Raw genomic sequence first — 18,446 nt, 5'->3', positions numbered from 1 at the left:
AGGTGTGACAATTTAAAATCGTGCTGCACGGTAATATCTTGCATGTGCATTTCCCTGTGGATATATTTTTTACATCGACTCTTTTTTGAATTAGCACAGTAAACATCTACTTGGAATCATTTGTTATATTAGCTTTGCTGCAAGGACTTTTGTTTAAACGTTCCCTCCTTTGCAACAGACCGGCTAATGAATACACCCCTGGCCGTACAGTACCGTTTCGGTTTAATTCAACGTTGCACACTGTTCTGTCATACTGAAAGCAACACTTGCTGAACAGGAATCTAGATCCTACTATCGTCAGTGAGTGGACGGCCACAATAGTTAACATTTTCCTCAGCAAATATTATTGATCTAAAACTTTATTTTCCATCCAAAACTCAGGCATGTTTCTTGTGAACCGACCAAATCTGACTAGCTGTGTACCACAACCCCATTGATGTACAGCCATTGTAACGTATGCCTTCATGACAGTAAGTCATTAACAGCAGGGTTATGGTACAATACTAATTGACATGCATCGTGTTTGTCACCTTAGAGTAGCGAATAGTATGGAAGGCTTGTTTGAGGAGCTAGTGAGGCTGAAGGTCCACAGTGTCCCAGTATCGGATGAAGGAGTTCCTGGAGTCCCTGTCCAACAAGAGCTCAGAGGCACTGCAGGAGTTCAACCAGCAAGCAGGTGTTATCACTACAACCACCACCATGGTTTACCAGCAGGGGGTCAACTGCATCTACACAGACAGCAACGAGGTGGCTGGGTCACTGCTGGAACTGTCTGTCTGGTAAGAGACTGAGGGCAGGAAAGACAAGGTACAGTTAGTGAAAGACAAGATGGAGTTGTTGACATTATCCATATTATAACCACATTGTGCTCTACCTTCAGCAACAGCAGGTACAGGTGTCCCAGCAGAAGGTGATGTCATGACAGCAGCAGCTCTCGCCCCATATGACCACAGCCGCAAGGGCAAGACATAATACAGGTCAGGACTTTTTCCTCGTTCTCCTTTCTCTCCCTTCTTTCTCCCTCATCATTCTGTCTCTGTCTGTCTCACTGCCACTATCCTAAAAATGAGTGGCAATTATTAAAGTGCATTCAGAAAGTATTCAGACACCCTCGATTTATTCCAGATTGTTACGTTACAGCCTTATTCTAAAATTGATCAAATATTTTTTTCCTCCTCAATCTATACACACTACCACATTATGACAAAGCAAATACAGGTTTAGACTTTTGCAAAAAAAAAAAAAGTAAGTCACATTTACCCTTTACCCATTAGTACTTTATATTATTCAATGCTGTAGATATTGTTTGATACCCTTCCCCAGATCTGTGCCTCGACACAATCCGGTCTCGGAGCTCCCAAGTTGTAGAAACATCTCAAGGATGATCAATGGAAACAGGATGCACCTGAGCTCAATTTCAACTCTAATAGCAAAGTGTCTGAATACTTATGTAAATAACATATTTCTGTTTGAAATTTTTGCTAATTTATATGTATTTTTTTGTAAAAACACTTTACTTTGTCATTATGGGGTAATGTGTGTAGATTAAGATTTTAATTATTTGATCCATTTTAGAATAGGGCTGTAACGTAACAATATCTGTAAAAAGTTGAGGGGTCTGAATACTTTCCGAATGCACTGTATTTCTAGATATTTTTTTGTTAACCAGTCTTGCTCACTGCTACTTGTTTCTCTTTGTCATGATTATGCCTCTGCAGTTTCTTCCTTTTTTTTTTCTTTCACTTTCATAATTGTTTTCCTTACCTGAGTATTGCCCAGCCGTGAACAGGTATATGGAGTCACCTGAAAGTTCACACTCAGGATGTACTTTCCTATCTGTTTTTCCTGCCAGCTTTGCGTTATCTGGGATGACCTCATTGAGCTGGCTGGAGGCACAGTGAATAATGCTCAGGCCATAGTGCCCTCCTTAACAACTATCACCACAGTGGCAGTGAATGACTTGCAGACCTTTGGCCCCTCTGACCAGGGTTGTGTTCAATTAGAGCAAATGGGAGAAAACACTTTGAAAATGGAAGAGGTGCCACATTAATTTGTCATTTAGGAACACTGACTTTGGCTTAGGCTTACAGTCATGGTTGACAAACCACTTTTTACATTGGTTTGTCAACCATTGGTCTCAGCCATTGGTCCAGCTAGGCAGGGTAGTAATACTGTGCTGTCTACGGGACAGCCCCTCGGAAACACAGACACAGACACACTCACTATCAACACAACCACACACACTATCAACACTCTACCACACACACAACAGACAGACTGGTGCTAAACTTGGAATTAGCCTAAATCTGTCGACCAATGGCTGAGACTAATGGTGTTACATTAAAATAGATGACGATCTCGGCCTCACCTGTCGTAAGTGAATGATGGTGATGAAATAATCGAGACACTGTGGTAACCTTTACCACTCCGTACTCAGTACTCGTCACACAGCACCTGGAGTAACATGATCTAACTAATAGAAGTAGAGAAATGACTGCATGCTGTGGTAGCGGAATCAGAATTCTTTAGGTAACATTGATAAATAAGATGTTTTATCAATGTTCATAAGTATGCTTATGTGGGAAAAGTTACTTGGGCCCCAGAGAGGGCTTGTCTTCTTATGGGAATGTGTCTGTAACTATTACTTGTCCCCTCTGAGGTTGCCTTTCTCTTGATTTAGTATATGGCCTAGGAGGCTCACTGTCTCTGTGAGCTTGTCCAGGAGGGGTTGTATTTTTGTTGGGAGTGTCTAGAATTGACAATTGAAAAGCAGACCGCTGACTTGATGAATGGATATATGGACAGCCCGAGTACTTACAGGGACATAACTTGCGTTGATATAGCTTAACACTACAGTGGTAGTTATGTCCTGTCAAGTTGTCAGTCTCCAATTATCCAAGCCACCACATTTTATTCTCTCAATTCAAAGGGCTTTATTGGCATAGGAAACATAGTGCCTTGCGAAAGTATTCGGCCCCCTTGAACTTTGTGACCTTTTGCCACATTTCAGGCTTCAAACAATAAAGATATAAAACTGTATTTTTTTGTGAAGAATCAACAACAAGTGGGACACAATCATGAAGTGGAACGACATTTATTGGATATTTCAAACTTTTTTAACAAATCAAAAACTGAAAAATTGGGTATGCAAAATTTTTCAGCCCCCTTAAGTTAATACTTTCTAGCGCTACCTTTTGCTGCGATTACAGCTGTAAGTCGCTTGGGGTATGTCTCTATCAGTTTTTCACATCGAGAGACTGACATTTTTTCCCATTCCTCCTTGCAAAACAGCTCGAGCTCAGTGAGGTTGGATGGAGAGCATTTGTGAACAGTAGTTTTCAGTTCTTTCCACAGATTCTCGATTGGATTCAGGTCTGGACTTTGACTTGGCCATTCTAACACCTGGATATGTTTATTTTTGAACCATTCCATTGTAGATTTTGCTTTATGTTTTGGATCATTGTCTTGTTGGAAGACAAATCTCCGTCCCAGTCTCAGGTCTTTTGCAGACTCCATCAGGTTTTCTTCCAGAATGGTCCTGTATTTGGCTCCATCCATCTTCCCATCAATTTTAACCATCTTCCCTGTCCCTGCTGAAGAAAAGCAGGCCCAAACCATGATGCTGCCAACACCATGTTTGACAGTGGGGATGGTGTGTTCAGGGTGATGAGCTGTGTTGCTTTTACGCCAAACATAACGTTTTGCATTGTTGCCAAAAAGTTCAATTTTGGTTTCATCTGACCAGAGCACCTTCTTCCACATGTTTGGTGTGTCTCCCAGGTGGCTTGTGGCAAACTTTAAACGACACTTTTTATGGATATCTTTAAGAAATGGCTTTCTTCTTGCCACTCTTCCATAAAGGCCAGATTTGTGCAATATACGACTTATTGTTGTCCTATGGACAGAGTCTCCCACCTCAGCTGTAGCTCTCTGCAGTTCATCCAGAGTGATCATGGGCCTCTTGGCTGCATCTCTGATCAGTCTTCTCCTTGTATGAGCTGAAAGTTTAGAGGGACGGCCAGGTCTTGGTAGATTTGCAGTGGTCTGATACTCCTTCCATTTCAATATTATCGCTTGCACAGTGCTCCTTGGGATGTTTAAAGCTTGGGAAATCTTTTTGTATCCAAATCCGGCTTTAAACTTCTTCACAACAGTATCTCGGACCTGCCTGGTGTGTTCCTTGTTCTTCATGATGCTCTCTGCGCTTTTAACGGACCTCTGAGACTATCACAGTGCAGGTGCATTTATACAGAGACTTGATTACACACAGGTGGATTGTATTTATCATCATTAGTCATTTAGGTCAACATTGGATCATTCAGAGATCCTCACTGAACTTCTGGAGAGAGTTTGCTGCACTGAAAGTAAAGGGGCTGAATAATTTAGCACACCCAATTTTTCAGTTTTTGATTTGTTAAAAAAGTTTGAAATATCCAATAAATGTCGTTCCACTTCATGATTGTGTCCCACTTGTTGTTGATTCTTCACAAAAAAATACAGTTTTATATCTTTATTGTTTGAAGCCTGAAATGTGGCAAAAGGTCGCAAAGTTCAAGGGGGCCGAATACTTTCGCAAGGCACTGTATGTTTACATTGCCAACGCAAGTGAATAGATAATAAGCAAAAGTGAAATAAACAATAAAAAATTAACTGTAAACATTACACTCACAAAGGTTTCAGAGAAATAGAGACATTTCAAATGTCATTGTGGCTATGTACAGTGTTATAACGATAGTTAAAGTACAAAAGAGAAAATAAATAAACATAAAGATGGGTTGTATTTATAATGGTGTTTGTTTTTCACTGGTTGCCCTTGTGGCAACAGGTCACAAATCATGCTGCTGTGATTTCACATCATCATCACATCATCATCATCACCATCATCATCATCATCATCACATCATCATCATTTCACCCAATTGATATGGGAGTTTATCAAAACTGGATTTGTTAAAAAAAAATGTGGGTCTGTGTAATCTGAGGGAAATATGTGTCTCTAATATGGTCATACATCTGGCAGGTGTGCAGCTCAACTTTGCACCTGCTTTTGTGGGCAGTGAGCACATTGCCTGTCTTCTCTTGAGAGCCAGGTCTGCCTACAGTGGCCTCTCAAAAGCAAGGCTATGCTCTCTCTCTCTCTCTGAAAAGTGGGAGGGAGAGAGGGATGGGTGGAGATGGAGACCAAAGGGGCAGAAAGAAATAAGCAAATAAGTAAGGAATGTGTCTGTGGATAATGTGTTTATTTGCTATTAATTAAGATTTGTTTGAATGCTGCCACACGTTGCTCATGAATGGTACCTATAAAATGTAGTAATACACAGCTGTGTACCTTAAAACCTTAGGTAACCTGGCCAGCTGCATACCACCATGTACCCTACTGCTGGCTTGCCTCAAACTAACCAGGGTTGGTCCCTGGATGGGAGACCAGATGATGCAGGTAGTGGTGTTGGAGGGCCAGTAGGATGCCCTGTTTCCTCTGGTCTAAAACAAATAATATCCCAGGGCAGTGATTGGGGCTATGGCCCTGTTTAGGGTGCTTTCTTTGGATGGGATGTTAAATGGGTGTCCTGACTCTCTGTGGTCACTAAAGATCCCATGGCACTTATTGTAGGGGTGGTAACCCTGGTGTCCTGGCTACATTCTCGGTTCTCAGTCAACTTACCTGGTAATTTAAGGGTTACTTTTTTTATCACTTCAATCAAGAGAGGACAGATACCACTGGTCTAAGCAATAGTTTATCAATTAGATATGTATATCACATACAAATACCAAAACAACTGTTTTAAATTATGTAACAAGTGTAAATAACATGAAAAATCTTTTGTTCCTGTTGTGAAGTTGATTTTATTTTTGTTTCATACTGTGAACATTGTTTATTGAGTCCATGAATATAATTAGAGGGTCATTAGTCCATAGAATTATCATTAGTTCTAATTCTAGACATACACATTCTAATGCTAGGTAGTCAAGGTTACAGCATCTCAACAATTTTCAAATCTGCATCTCATTCCAGCAGGGAAAGTGTCCGTGCCATGAATGGATAGAAGACTCCCTCATGATAATGAAACAATTTAAACATACAACAATTTAAACATACCGTGTGTACCTAATAATAATTTGACCTAAGATTTGTGGGGGAGTTTCTTCTTAGAACCTGTGCTCTTCCAACATAGACCTCAAAATGGATCAGCAGAGAAAGAGCAAAAGGTCATATAAGCCACAGTCTTATGTAAGTATTGAGTTACCGTTATCCCTATGATTATTGCGATGTCCTATTTCTTCATGGTTTGACAACATGTCCAATATATTCGAAAGCATTACAGCTAAATTGTATTTATTTTTGTATGTTGTGTCAGTAGTTACCTAACTGGAATTTAAAAACCAAGTCAAGAACCAAGAACGGGAGGGGGACAAGGTTTCCGAGACCAAGTCAAAACCGAGACCAGAAAAATGCGTGTCCAATTCAAGACCATGATTGTAATTCTCTCAAATCACCACCATAATAAGCGTTCAAATTGTCCAGTATTTCCATGTTCATATTTCAGAAGGCCATATGGATTCTTTAGACATTCAGAATAGTTTTTTTTTAAATGGGAAAATAGTAATAATTTGTAGTGGCTCTAACAGAAACATAATGGGGAACAATGGGCCTTCTATGCCTTCAGAGAAGTGTTTATGATTTATAAAATGATGATTGTAATAATAATTATATAATTATTTTCAATGATGTTCTGATTTAGTATTTTCGGTTTTTGTTGGAAAGGAAAGGGTTAACACTGAAGAGAAAAAAATATCCAATCAGGATTTTTCTTTGTTGGTCTCTGGTGAGATAAATCTAGCTAGCTATGTCAGCCATTGTCTAGGTAGGCCATCAGAAGCTAGATAAAGGCATCTGCCATTCAACTGTATTAGGGCCACATTTTGAAGTGACAATGGAATAAACCAATCACATTTTGACTTAATGGGTGGGTGTCACGCGGGACTAGGTGTGTGTGCAGGAATCAGAGAGAGAGTAACGGAGTAAAGTGCTTTACTATTGCACACCAAACTGATAAGCCCAATACAATACAGGGCGCAGGACACTATACCAGACAACCCAAAACCACAGGGTGTTCAGTATAGAAAATAAAATGCACAATGACCTAATATGTACACACGTAACAAAAGACAATCCCGCACAAAACAAGGGCGGGTCAAACTACTACATATAGGGAAGCTAATGAAACCAAAATACACACAGGTGAAACTAATAAGACAAAACCAACAGACAAACGAAAAAGGGATCGGTAGCGGCTAGTAGGACGGTGACTACGACCGCCGAGCACCGCCCGAACAGGCAGGGGAGCCAACTTTGGCGGAAGTCGTGACAGTGGGACCGTTTTTACAAAAACGAATGGAAACTTCTGCCTTCTTGAAGACCAACAGGTCACTGCGCAGTAATTTTCTTAAGGTCTAGCTAGCTAGCTTTGTTGTTGGCTAGTTTGCAGTGACTGCAGCAGGTGTTATCAAAGATGATGTTGTTGCTCATTTGTTAGCTTCTCCCTTTTCAAGAATAACTTTCAACAAAAAGTTAAGTTGCAAATGATCATCAACCCCTTTTCTCCCCAATTTTGTTGTATCCAATTGGTAGTTACAGTCTTGTCTCATCACTGCCACTCCTGTACGGATTCGGGAGAGGCGACGGTCGAGAGCCATGCGTCCTCCGAAACAACTCAACCAAGCCACACTGCTTCTTGACACAATGCCTGCTTAACCCGAAAGCCAGCCACACCAATGTGTCGGAGGAAACACTTTACACCTGGCGACCGTGTCAGCGTGCACTGCGCCCGGCCTCCCACAGGAATCGCTAGAGTGCGATGAGACAAGGACATCCCTGCCAGCCAAACCCCCCCCCTAAGCCAGGAGACGCTGGGCCAATTGTGCGCCGCCCAATGTGTCTCCCGGTTGTTGCATTTAGTGGAACTGAAAGCATTTAGGCACATTAAATCTTATTAAAAAGTTTCCATATAACCCCCTGGAAGAATGACACTTAAAAAAAAAAAATCTGACAAGCAACCACTTAGATATGGCCATTTTCACCTTTTCATAAATTCTTAGAAGGTTTGGGAATTACGTATACTAACGCATTTGTGAAAATTCTATAGTAATATAGAGTGGGAAAGCAGCCGTGCGTTTGGACAATTAATAGACACTGCAATAAATAAAACTGAATAAAGAAATCTGTCAATGTCCAGGACCTGAGTCTACACAGACCGGTGCACTATAGCCAACCAGAGCACCAGTTTACAAAAAGCTATTTGCCACATGGGCTTGCCATCTTTAACTTTGAACTGCACTGTGTGTTTAAAACACATTCACCAAAAGCCACAAAATATCCCTGAATAGATTTCTGCAAATATGTAAACACCTCGGGAGTCCTCTTACATTTGGGAACTTTACAGTCCTATTGACTAAACCATGAAAAGGTAGGCTTTCCCCCAGCTATGCACAACAACAAGATCAACAACTAATGCTAGCCAGAGCAAGATGAGCTAAAATCTAACGAAGGAATAGTAGATAAACCCTCTCAAACTGTTTCAGTTAGTTGGCCATCATAATTGCACTCATGGGGAACTGTAGCCTCCTCGTCCTTCTGCAGCTTGCCTGTCAATGCATAATTGACCCAACCAAGCACCCAAGGTAACTTGCTTGCTAGCTAGTTCCAGACACAAATGAAAGAACATCTCACTCTGACCATTTCATTCACCATAGCAGAGCTGGTTAGGCTGTTTAACTATAAAACATGTGTCTACGTTTACTGAGTGTTTTGTAAATTCATCAGTTGTTCTGTGCTCTGGCACACTTCAGAGAAATCAGAATAGCTAGCCAGAGGGAATTTGCGATCGCAAGAGATATGTCAACTGGATAACAGTCGTTCATGTTCTTGCTAGCTAACCAAATGACACCTGCATTTCTAGCTGTGTATAGCCACCAAAAAACAATATGAGGGGGAAAAGTCAGTCCCTCACCCACTCCTCCAATGGCATGCTATGACATCCTCCTAGCAGCTAGCTAGCTAACGTTAGGCTACGTGTTTTTAGATTGCTTAAATATATTCGCTAGCCAATTAGCCACGTTTGATTGACTTGTGATCATTGCCCTTGCTAGTTTGATTGTATTGACATTCCCAGCCTTAGTTACATTCATCCGTTTTTGTCCAGAATATTGAGTCATTGAAACTGAAACAGTGCATTCCGAATGGAGGCAACAAACAATGTACCAAGCCAGCTGTGATTTACAACCTGATAACAATATTTTTTGCACTACCGAGACATGTATTGGTGAATTATATTAATCAGGCATTGAACTGCATCCATCTATTCTGCCAACAATGCCTTATTGTACCTCATGGAACGATGAGTCAAATATAACCTATTTGTAAAACCTCAAAGATAGTTTTGTAGCATAAACTGGGAATGTAATAGTCTGTTTCATATCTGCAAAGTAGTTAAATCACTGTCAATTCCACTTTAAACTTTTTTTGTGTGCTAAATGTGAAATGTTTTTTTTGCAATGGGCAGTAATAGTTGTAAATTCTTATAATTTGGACCTACTGGCTTATTATGTCCGAGTTTATGGTCTGCTTATCCTTTAACACCGGCCCTATGCAGTGGTGTAGTGATGCCTGAAGAAGTGGGTATTTTATTTTTTACATTTTATTTCACCTTTATTTAACCAGATAGGTCAGTTGAGAACAAAGTTCTCATTTACGACTGTGACCTGGCCAAGATAAAGCAAAGCAGTGTGACACAAACAACAACACATGAACAAACATACAGTCAATAACACAAAAGAAAAATCTATATACAGTGTGTGCAAATGTAGTAAGATTAGGGAAGTAAGGCAGTAAATAGGCCATAGTGGCAAAATAATTACAATTTAGCATTAACACTGGAGCGATAGATGTGCAGATTATGATATGCAAGTAGTGATACTGGGGTGCAAAATAGCAAAATAACAATATTGGTATGAGGTAGTTGGGTGGGCTATTTACAGATGGGCTGTGTACAGGTGCAGTAATCGGTAAGCTGCTCTGACAGTTGGTGCTTAAAGTTAGTGAGGGAGATATGTCTCCAGCTTCAGTGATTTTTGCAATTCGTTCCAGTCATTGGTAGCAGAGAACCGGAAGGAAAGGCGGTCAAAGGGGGTGTTGGCTTTGGGGATGACCAGTGAAATATACCTGATGGAGCGTGTGCTACAGGTAGGTGTTGCTATGGTGACCAGTGAGCTGAGATAAGGTGGTGCTTTACAGTGGGTTTGGCAATGAATATGTAGCGAGGGCCAGCCAACGAGAGCATACATGTCGCAGTGGTGGGTAGTATATAGAGCTTTGGTGACAAACGGATGGCACTGTGATAGACTACATCCAATTTGCTGAGTAGAGTGTTGGAGGCTATTTTGTAAATGACATCGCCAAAGTCAAGGATCGGTAGGATAGTCAGTTTTACGAGGTTATGTTTGGCAGCATGAGTGAAGGAAGCTATGTTGGGTAGCCAGGTGGAAAGCATGGCCAGCCATAGAAAAATGCTTATTGAAATTCTCAAATAGATTTAGGGCATAATGTACAGACAAGGGTATGGTAGGATGTGAGTATAGTGGAGGTAAACCTAGCGATTGAGTGACGATGAGAGAGGTTCCATCTCTGGAGGCACCAGTTAAGCCAGGTGAGGTCTCCGCAAGTGTGGGGGGTGAGACAGAAGAGCTATCTAAGGCATGTTGAGCGGGACTGGGGGCTCTACAGTGAAATAAAACAATAAGAACTTCCCGAAACAGCAGTAGACAAGGCATATTGACATTAGAGAGAGGCATATAGCAATCACAAGAGTTGATCGGCAGAGCTAAGACAACAACGAGTAAATGGCGATGACTGGGCAGAGACGGTCAGTTAGGTACACACAGGGCATGAGTTTGAGGCTAGGTAACCTCTAACTTTTCTAAAAAGTTCACACATGGCCCGCCCAGTAAAGGAAAGGCTTCCTGTTTGAAAAATCCAATGTTTTTTGGAAAGGCATCCTGTGTGAAAAATCTTTTACAAATTGTATTTTGTAAAAAAAAAATGTTTTAAGTTTTCAAATAGATTTGTCAGATTTTAACAATTATTTAAAAAAAAAATTAAATTGAAAAAATACACTTTTGATAGGCATCAGTAGGGATTAAGAAGTGAGTATACGCAATGCCCACTGAAAAAAAAGTGTATACGGTTTATACCTGCGGATAGCCTCCACTACACCACTGGCCCTTTGTGTTTTATAAAAAGTGCACTCTCCTACATGAGTGTGCTGGTATTATGGTTGCTGTCCTTTCAGAATCACCAACCTGTCACACACTGAAGGCCTATATGTTTGCCACTGCGCAAATGTCTATAACAGGCTGTTAAAACGTAGGGCTGCAATCCCGTTAACGGGATCGATATGGCAACAGCCAGTAAAAGTGCAGGGCTCCAAATTCAAAACAACAGAAATCTCATAATTAAAATGTATTTTATACCATTTTAAAGGTAATCTTGTTGTTAATCCCACCACAGTGTTCAATTTCGAATAGGCTTTCCAGTGAAAGCACCACAAACGATTATGTTAGGTCACCACCAACTCACAGAAAAACACAGCCATTTTTACAAGTTGCGTTTATATTTTTGTTCAGTGTATGTTTGAGTTATAGTTTTATATAAAGAAACAATGGTGAAACATATTCCCATCATATAACTGAACTGTCAAGTCATCGCCACGTTCCCATCATCACCCACCTGTTGGCCTCTTGCCACATCATTTTACAGAAATACTCATCATAAATGTCAATGAAAATACAATTGTTAGACATGGAAATATAGATATACCTCTCCTTAATGCAACCGCTGTGTCAGATTTCCAAAAAACTTTACAGAAAAAGCAAACCATGTAATAATCTGAGAACATATGAGTCCTCACTGTACGAGGCAGAGGCAAGACCAGGCACACATGAATCCAACCTTCGAGACACTCACTATGTGTACTACAACACTGTCTGGACCACTATTGGAAGGATACAATAGCATTTTCCCACAAGAAATTCCATAGTTTGGTGTTTTGTTGGTGGTGGTAGAAAACACTGTCTCACTCTAGAATATCCCTTATTTGGTCCATTGGGTTGAGATCTGGTGACTGTGACAGCCATGACATATGGTTTACATCATTTTAATGTCCATCACACCAGTCAGTGACTACTCATGCCCTGTGGTTGGGGGCATTGTCATCCTTTTGTGGCATAGCCATGGTAGCCCACCCATCATTTTTATACATGACCCTAAGCATGATGGGATGTTAATTGCTTAATTAACTCAGGAACCTCAGGCTGTGTGAAAGCACCTGCTCTCTATATACTTTGTATCCCTGTTATAAACAGGTCAATGTTGTGTGCAAGAATCCCGACTTTGTGAGGTGTTCCTCCAGTCTTACTTCCAAATGACTGGAAAGTCAACTAGATAGGTTCAACAGTGCCAACATGTCGAAGGAACATACTGACTAATAACCAAATGAATAACCATTTATTAAACATGGCTTTGCATCATTAGACAAATGACCTAGGAAGAGCTCACAGTGACAAGAAGCAGAGGTCCTCGGGGGACAGGATCGTCCTTCCGTCCAGTCTAAAGGATGAGGGTGGACAGGCATCACACATGAAAGTGTGTGAAGAGGTGCAGGAAGAAAATGCAGAGGCTGTGAAAACCCCATCTGTCTGTGAACCACTGGTAAGAGATCACTGCTACCCATGTCTTTGTTTGACTGCCTGTGTATAGATGAGTTCTGACCAGTTGACTGACAGATTCTTCAGGATATTGAGGACTTGGAGGAGTCTACTGTAAAGGAAAGTCCAGTTCCTCCAAAGGACACTGAAGATACAGATAAGGCTTCAACCGAGGGCCAACAACTGGTAATAAGGCTGTGTTTTTATCAATTGAATTTGACCAGAACTGCCCAGTCTGCGCTGCATCAATATATCTGACCCAAAATGTCTGCACTGACCCAGGTAGAGGAACACAACCCTGACATCCTCCTACCTCACCCTGTTGATGCCCTGGAGAATGCCTATGTGAACACCCCCCCTGTTTGTGAACCACTGGTAAGAGATCAGTGCCACACATTTGTGTTACTGTCTGTCTGAATATGGAGAATGGAGCTCTGACCTACACACTCTCTAAATATGATAAACAGATTATTGAGGACTTGGAGGACTCTCCTGACAAGGAATATCCAGCTCCCCGAAAGACTGAGGATGTAGAATGTGCTTCAGCACAGGGCCAAGAACAGGTAAAATACCCATGATATTTGTGCCTGTGTGTGTGTGCGTGCATAATCGTTTTCCAACAACATTTGATCAAAATTGCCTTTCTCTACTTGTCACTATGTTTGACCTTCAAAGATCCAGGTAGATAAGGACCGAGATAAGGACAAAGACCATGATATGCCCCTCCCTTGCTGCTTAGATAACCTGAAGAAGCGCTTCTACCAGAGCAGGGACCGCCAGATCAGGGAAAGACACTGGGCCCAGTTCAGAGCAGAGACCCTGAGGGTGGCCCACCAAGGGATAGTTGTCCTGCAACGTGACCTGGAGCTGGAGCTGGAGCGGGTTAGAGAGGGCCTAGAGGATAGACGGCAGCGCAGAGAGAGGGACCATTACACTCTGGCCCAAGTGAAGAGAGAGAGACAGAAAAAGAGAGAAGAGCAGATAAAAGGATGGATGGAAAAGTGGATGATAGGGAGGGAAGAGGAGAGCCAGGGGGAAGAAGGTGCGGAAGAGGGGGAGACAGAGGAAGAGGAGAAAGAGGGAGAGGAGGAAAGTGAAAAGGAAGAGGAGAGTGAGGATGAAGAGGGTGATACAGAGGGAGCGGAAGAGAAGGAGAAAGAGGAGAAGGTGGAGGAGGGAGACAGGGAGGGGAGTGAAGAGGAGAGTGAGGCGGATGAAGAGAGCGAGGAGGAGGATGGCATAGAGACTATCTGCAAGGAGGTGAAGATGCAGATGCACTTGATCAAGGGCGACATTGAGCATGATATGAAGAATGACTATGAGCAGAACAAGAATAGGGAAGTCCAGGACCGGAAGATGTTGACCACCCTGCTGCAGTGCTTGGAGTCAGTCTACCAGACACGCACTGAGGAGATACTGGGCAAGATAGGCATGCTGTGGGACATCATGATCAACAACATGCTCCAGGACCTCCATGGAAGGAGAGCAGCCCAGAAGTCAGTGTCTGCCCAGACTGCGCAGTATCTCCACTTCTGCCACAGTCCCCGTCTGGCCCCCATTACCCCTCTGACTGAAGCGGGCAGGAGGCTCCTCAAGGGATGGGCAAGAGGCCAACAGGTGGGTGATGATGGGAACATGGCGATGACTTGACAGTTCAGTTATATGATGGGAATATGTTTCACCATTGTTTCTTCATATAAAACTATAACTCAAACATACACTGAACATAAATATAAACACAACTTGTGTTTGGTCCCATATTTCATGAGCTGAACTAAAATATCCCCAACATTTTCCATACGCACGAAAAGCTTATTTCTGTCAAATGTTGTGCACAGATTTGTTTGCATACCTGTTAGTGAGCATTTCTCCTTTGCCAAGATATTCGATCCACCTGACAGATGTGGCATATCAAGAAGTGGATTAATCTACCAAATGCTACCTCCAACGTTGTTTTAAAGAATTTGGCAGTACGTCAAACCAGCCTCACAACTGCATGGCGTCGTGTGGGCGAGCGGTTTGCTGTGCCCCATGGTGGCGGTGGGGCTATATGTGCAGGCATAAGCTACGCACAATGAACACAATTGCATTTTATCAATGGCAATTTCAATATACAGACATACCGATCATGAGGCCCATTGTTGTGCCCTTCATCCGCCGCCATCACCTCATGATTCAGCATGATAATGCACTGCCCCATATCGTAAGGATCTGCACACAATTCCCGGAAGCTGAAAATGGCCCAGTTCTTCCAAGCTCTGGATCGACGTGTACGACACCGGGTTCCAGTTCCCGACAATATCCAACATTCCACAGGCCACAATCAACAGCCTGATCAATTCTATGCGAAGGATATACAGTTGAAGTCGGAAGTTCACATACACTTAGGTTGGAGTCATTAAAACTTGTTTTTCAACCACTCCTCAAATTTCTTGTCAACAAACTAGAGTTTTGTCAAGTCAACAATTGTTTACAGACAGATTATTTCACTTATAATTCACTGTATCACAATTCCAGAAGTTTACATACACTAAGTTGAAAATTACAGAAAATGATGTCATGGCTTTAGAAGCTTCTGAAAGGCTAATTGACATAATTTGAGTCAATTGGAGGTGTACCTGTGGATGTATTTCAAGGTCTACCTTCAAACTCCGTGCCTCTTTGCTTGACATCATGGGAAAATCTAAAGAAATCAGCCAAGACCTCAGGAAAAAAATTGCAGACCTCCACAAGTCTGGTTCACCCTTGGGAGCAATTTCCAAATGCCTGAAGGAACCACGTTCATCTGTACAAACAATAGCACGCAAGTCTAAACACCATGGGACCACGCAGCTGTCATACTCCTCAGGAAGGATATGCGTTCTGTCTCCTAGAGATGAACGTACATTGGTGCGAAAAGGGCAAATCAATCCCAGAACAACAGCAAAGGACCCTGTGAAGACGCTGGAGGAAACAGGTATCTATATCCACAGTAAAACAAGTCATATATCGATATTACTTGAATAGCCGCTCTGCAAGGAAAAAGCCACTGCTCCAAAACTGTCATAAAAATTTCAGACTACGGTTTGCAACTGCACATGGGGACAAAGATCCTACTTTTTGGAGACACTGTATGTCCTCTGGTCCGATTAAACAAAAATAGAACTGTTTGGCCATAATGACCATCATTATGTTTGGAGGAAAAAGGGGAGGCTTGCAAGCTGAAGAGCACCATCCCAACCGTGAAGCACGGGGGTGGCAGCATCATGTTGTGGGGGTGCTTTGTTGCAGGAGGGACTCGTGCACTTCACAAAATAAAAAATACGTGGGTATATTGAAGCAACATTTCAAGACATCAGTCAGGAAGTTAAAGCTTGGTTGCAAATGGGTCTTCCAAATGGACAATGACCCCAAGCATACTTCCAAAGTTGAGGCAAACTGGCTTAAGGACAACAAAGTCAAGGCATTGGAATGGCCAACACAAAGCCCTGACCTCAATCCTATAGACATTTTGTGGGCAGAACTGAAAAAGCGTGTGTGAGCAAGGAGGCCTACAAACCTGACTCTGTTACACCAGCTCTGTCAGGAGGAATGGGCCAAAATTCACCCAACTTATTACGGGAAGTTTGTGGAAGGCTACCCAAAACATTTGACCCAAGTTAAACAACTTAAAGGCAATGCTACCAAATACTAATTGAGTGTATGTAAACTTCTGACCCACTGGGAATGTGATGAAAGAAATAAAAGCTGAAATAAATTGTTCTCTCTACTATTATTCTGACATTTTGCATTCTTAAAATAAAATGGTGATCCTAACTGACCTAAGACAGGGAATTTTTACTAGGATGGATTACATGTCAGGAATTGTGAAAAACTGTATTTGGCTAAGGTGTATGTAAACTTTATGACACTGCATGATGCAAATGGTGGTCACACCAGATACTAACTGGTTTTCTGACCCACGCCCCTACCTTAAAAAGCATTATCTGTGACCAACAGATGCATATCTGTATTCTCAGTCATGTGAAATCCAAAGATTGGGGCCTAACGAATTGATTTCAATTGACTGATTTACTTATAATGTGTGAACTGTAAATCAGTCGAATGTTAGAAATTGTTGAATGTTGCATTTATATTTTTGTTCAGTATAGTTACATAGGTAGTGTATAGACTGTATAGACCTGTTACAACTTAGACATCTAGGTGTCAGTCACTACAATAACCTCCATCTACCAATCTTAGGATGACGAGGCAAAGAAGACTGGCAAAGGGAAAGGGAAGAAGAAAAAGAAGAAGACACAGAGAGAACAAGTGAAGGATGAGGAGAAAGACAGTCAGTTGCTGCAGAAGGAGGAAATGGTGGAAAGTAAGCCAGAAGAGAATAAAAAGTCAGGGTAAGTGCAGTAATGAATTGATGGATGAATGAGAGCCAGAGAGCGAGAGAGAAAAATAATGTCGGTTATCATAAGTATATGATGAATGGAATATATTGCCTATGTACAGTATGTTGTCTATATATGGTAACTATATTGTATTTTAAATCACAGGTTTCTCCAATTGCTGCTGCTCAAACTGACATGCATTCAATGATGACAAAATATTTAGAAAAAATAAAGTTTGAAACCAGCTTGATTTTGTTTTTGATTTTGATAATCTTTGGTTTATCCATCTGGGTTTCACCCAATGATTGCATATAAACTCTGGATTACTGATACTATGTATTGGCCAATGAGAGGCTTTAAAGCCACCGGTCAGCCATATTGGTGCTCCCCAGAAGAAGCAGTCCTCCATATGAATGAATGGAATTATACAGTATTTCAATTAAATGTTCTAAAGACACATTTGTTGATGTAGTGGGAACAGTAACAGAACTTAAAAAAATATATACTTAAAGGAAAATGTTAATATAGTTTTCAATTTTATGTTCAGTTTATATAATACAATTTTAAAGTGTGCATTAATGTGTCTGTACTAGAATAAAACTGGCAAAAACAAATGTAGATGTTAATAAATTGATTTTTATAGCTTCCAAAATAAAAAAAAACACAGTGGAGGAGTGCCAAATAGGAGGCTGGCTTCAACACAGCGCCTCCTGTTAGGTATCTAGTAGTAGTGCATTCTGAGAGTATTGAGACCCCTCCACTTTTTCCACATTTTGTTACGTTACCGCCTTATTTTAAAATGGATTTAAAAAATCAATCAATCAATACAATATACCCCAGTAGAAAGAAGAAGAGGAGGAAGCACTGCTATAAGGTACACAATAGTATATTTTGGTAGATAGAAGGGGCTCTTTGGTAAAAGGGGTAAATTGGTTATCCAAAAGAAAGGAGGACCAAGGCACTCTTCATATAAGTAATTTAAATGCCTTTATTTGTATGGCATGTTCAAAAACAAAGTTTTTAAAATCCGATGCGTTTTGGCTGCATGGCCTTCCTCAGGGAGTACAAAGAAATTATAATACAATGTCCTCTTTTGAACAGCGTTTTCCAATCGGCCCTAATTTGAAGAGGGAGTGGTTACAAAATTGATTGGACAACACCTAGTAAGTAATACAAAACACATTAAAAAGTGAAATTCTGAAGATATGTTATCAAAAAATTCAACTCCAAGCTAGAAGCATCAGAATGCCTTGAAAGGTAGTTCTGACCTTAAATATGACTGGGAAAAGTGCCAAGAATAGGAGAGCCATCTATTCCATAGTACAC

General features: G+C 41.2%; 1 protein-coding gene across 2 annotated transcripts; it reads left to right on the top strand.

Moving 5' to 3' along the window:
* The first annotated feature begins 33 nt into the window (after positions 1-33).
* On the top strand, positions 34-17,931 carry LOC110531966 (cilia- and flagella-associated protein 251). 2 transcript variants are annotated; one of them, XM_021615511.2, is made up of 9 exons: positions 34-779; positions 881-977; positions 12,587-12,763; positions 12,838-12,945; positions 13,042-13,134; positions 13,227-13,322; positions 13,435-14,376; positions 16,981-17,132; positions 17,286-17,930. In XM_021615511.2, the coding sequence occupies exons 3-9, from the start codon at positions 12,692-12,694 to the stop codon at positions 17,326-17,328; spliced, it is 1,506 nt and encodes a 501-aa protein (XP_021471186.2). In that variant the 5' UTR covers positions 34-779; positions 881-977; positions 12,587-12,691; the 3' UTR covers positions 17,329-17,930. The 2 variants fall into 2 exon arrangements, with proteins under 2 accessions (XP_021471186.2, XP_021471189.2); XM_021615514.2 differs by having other exon boundaries at positions 538-779; positions 12,847-12,945; positions 17,286-17,931.
* Positions 17,932-18,446: the final 515 nt, after the last annotated feature.

This window comes from Oncorhynchus mykiss, chromosome 9 (assembly GCF_013265735.2).
Source record: "Oncorhynchus mykiss isolate Arlee chromosome 9, USDA_OmykA_1.1, whole genome shotgun sequence".
NCBI classification, from domain to species: domain Eukaryota; kingdom Metazoa; phylum Chordata; class Actinopteri; order Salmoniformes; family Salmonidae; genus Oncorhynchus; species Oncorhynchus mykiss.
Note: the sequence above shows the minus strand (reverse complement) of the source record. Positions and strands in the feature narration are given on the sequence as shown.

Bases quoted from the DNA above. Each gene is read 5' to 3' on its own strand.
- LOC110531966 (XM_021615511.2), top strand. From the start codon at position 12,692: ATGAAAGTGTGTGAAGAGGTGCAGGAAGAAAATGCAGAGGCTGTGAAA. The intron at 12,946-13,041 runs GTAATAAGGCTG...GCACTGACCCAG, and splicing joins CAACCGAGGGCCAACAACTG to GTAGAGGAACACAACCCTGA. The intron at 17,133-17,285 runs GTAAGTGCAGTA...TTTAAATCACAG, and splicing joins GAAGAGAATAAAAAGTCAGG to GTTTCTCCAATTGCTGCTGC.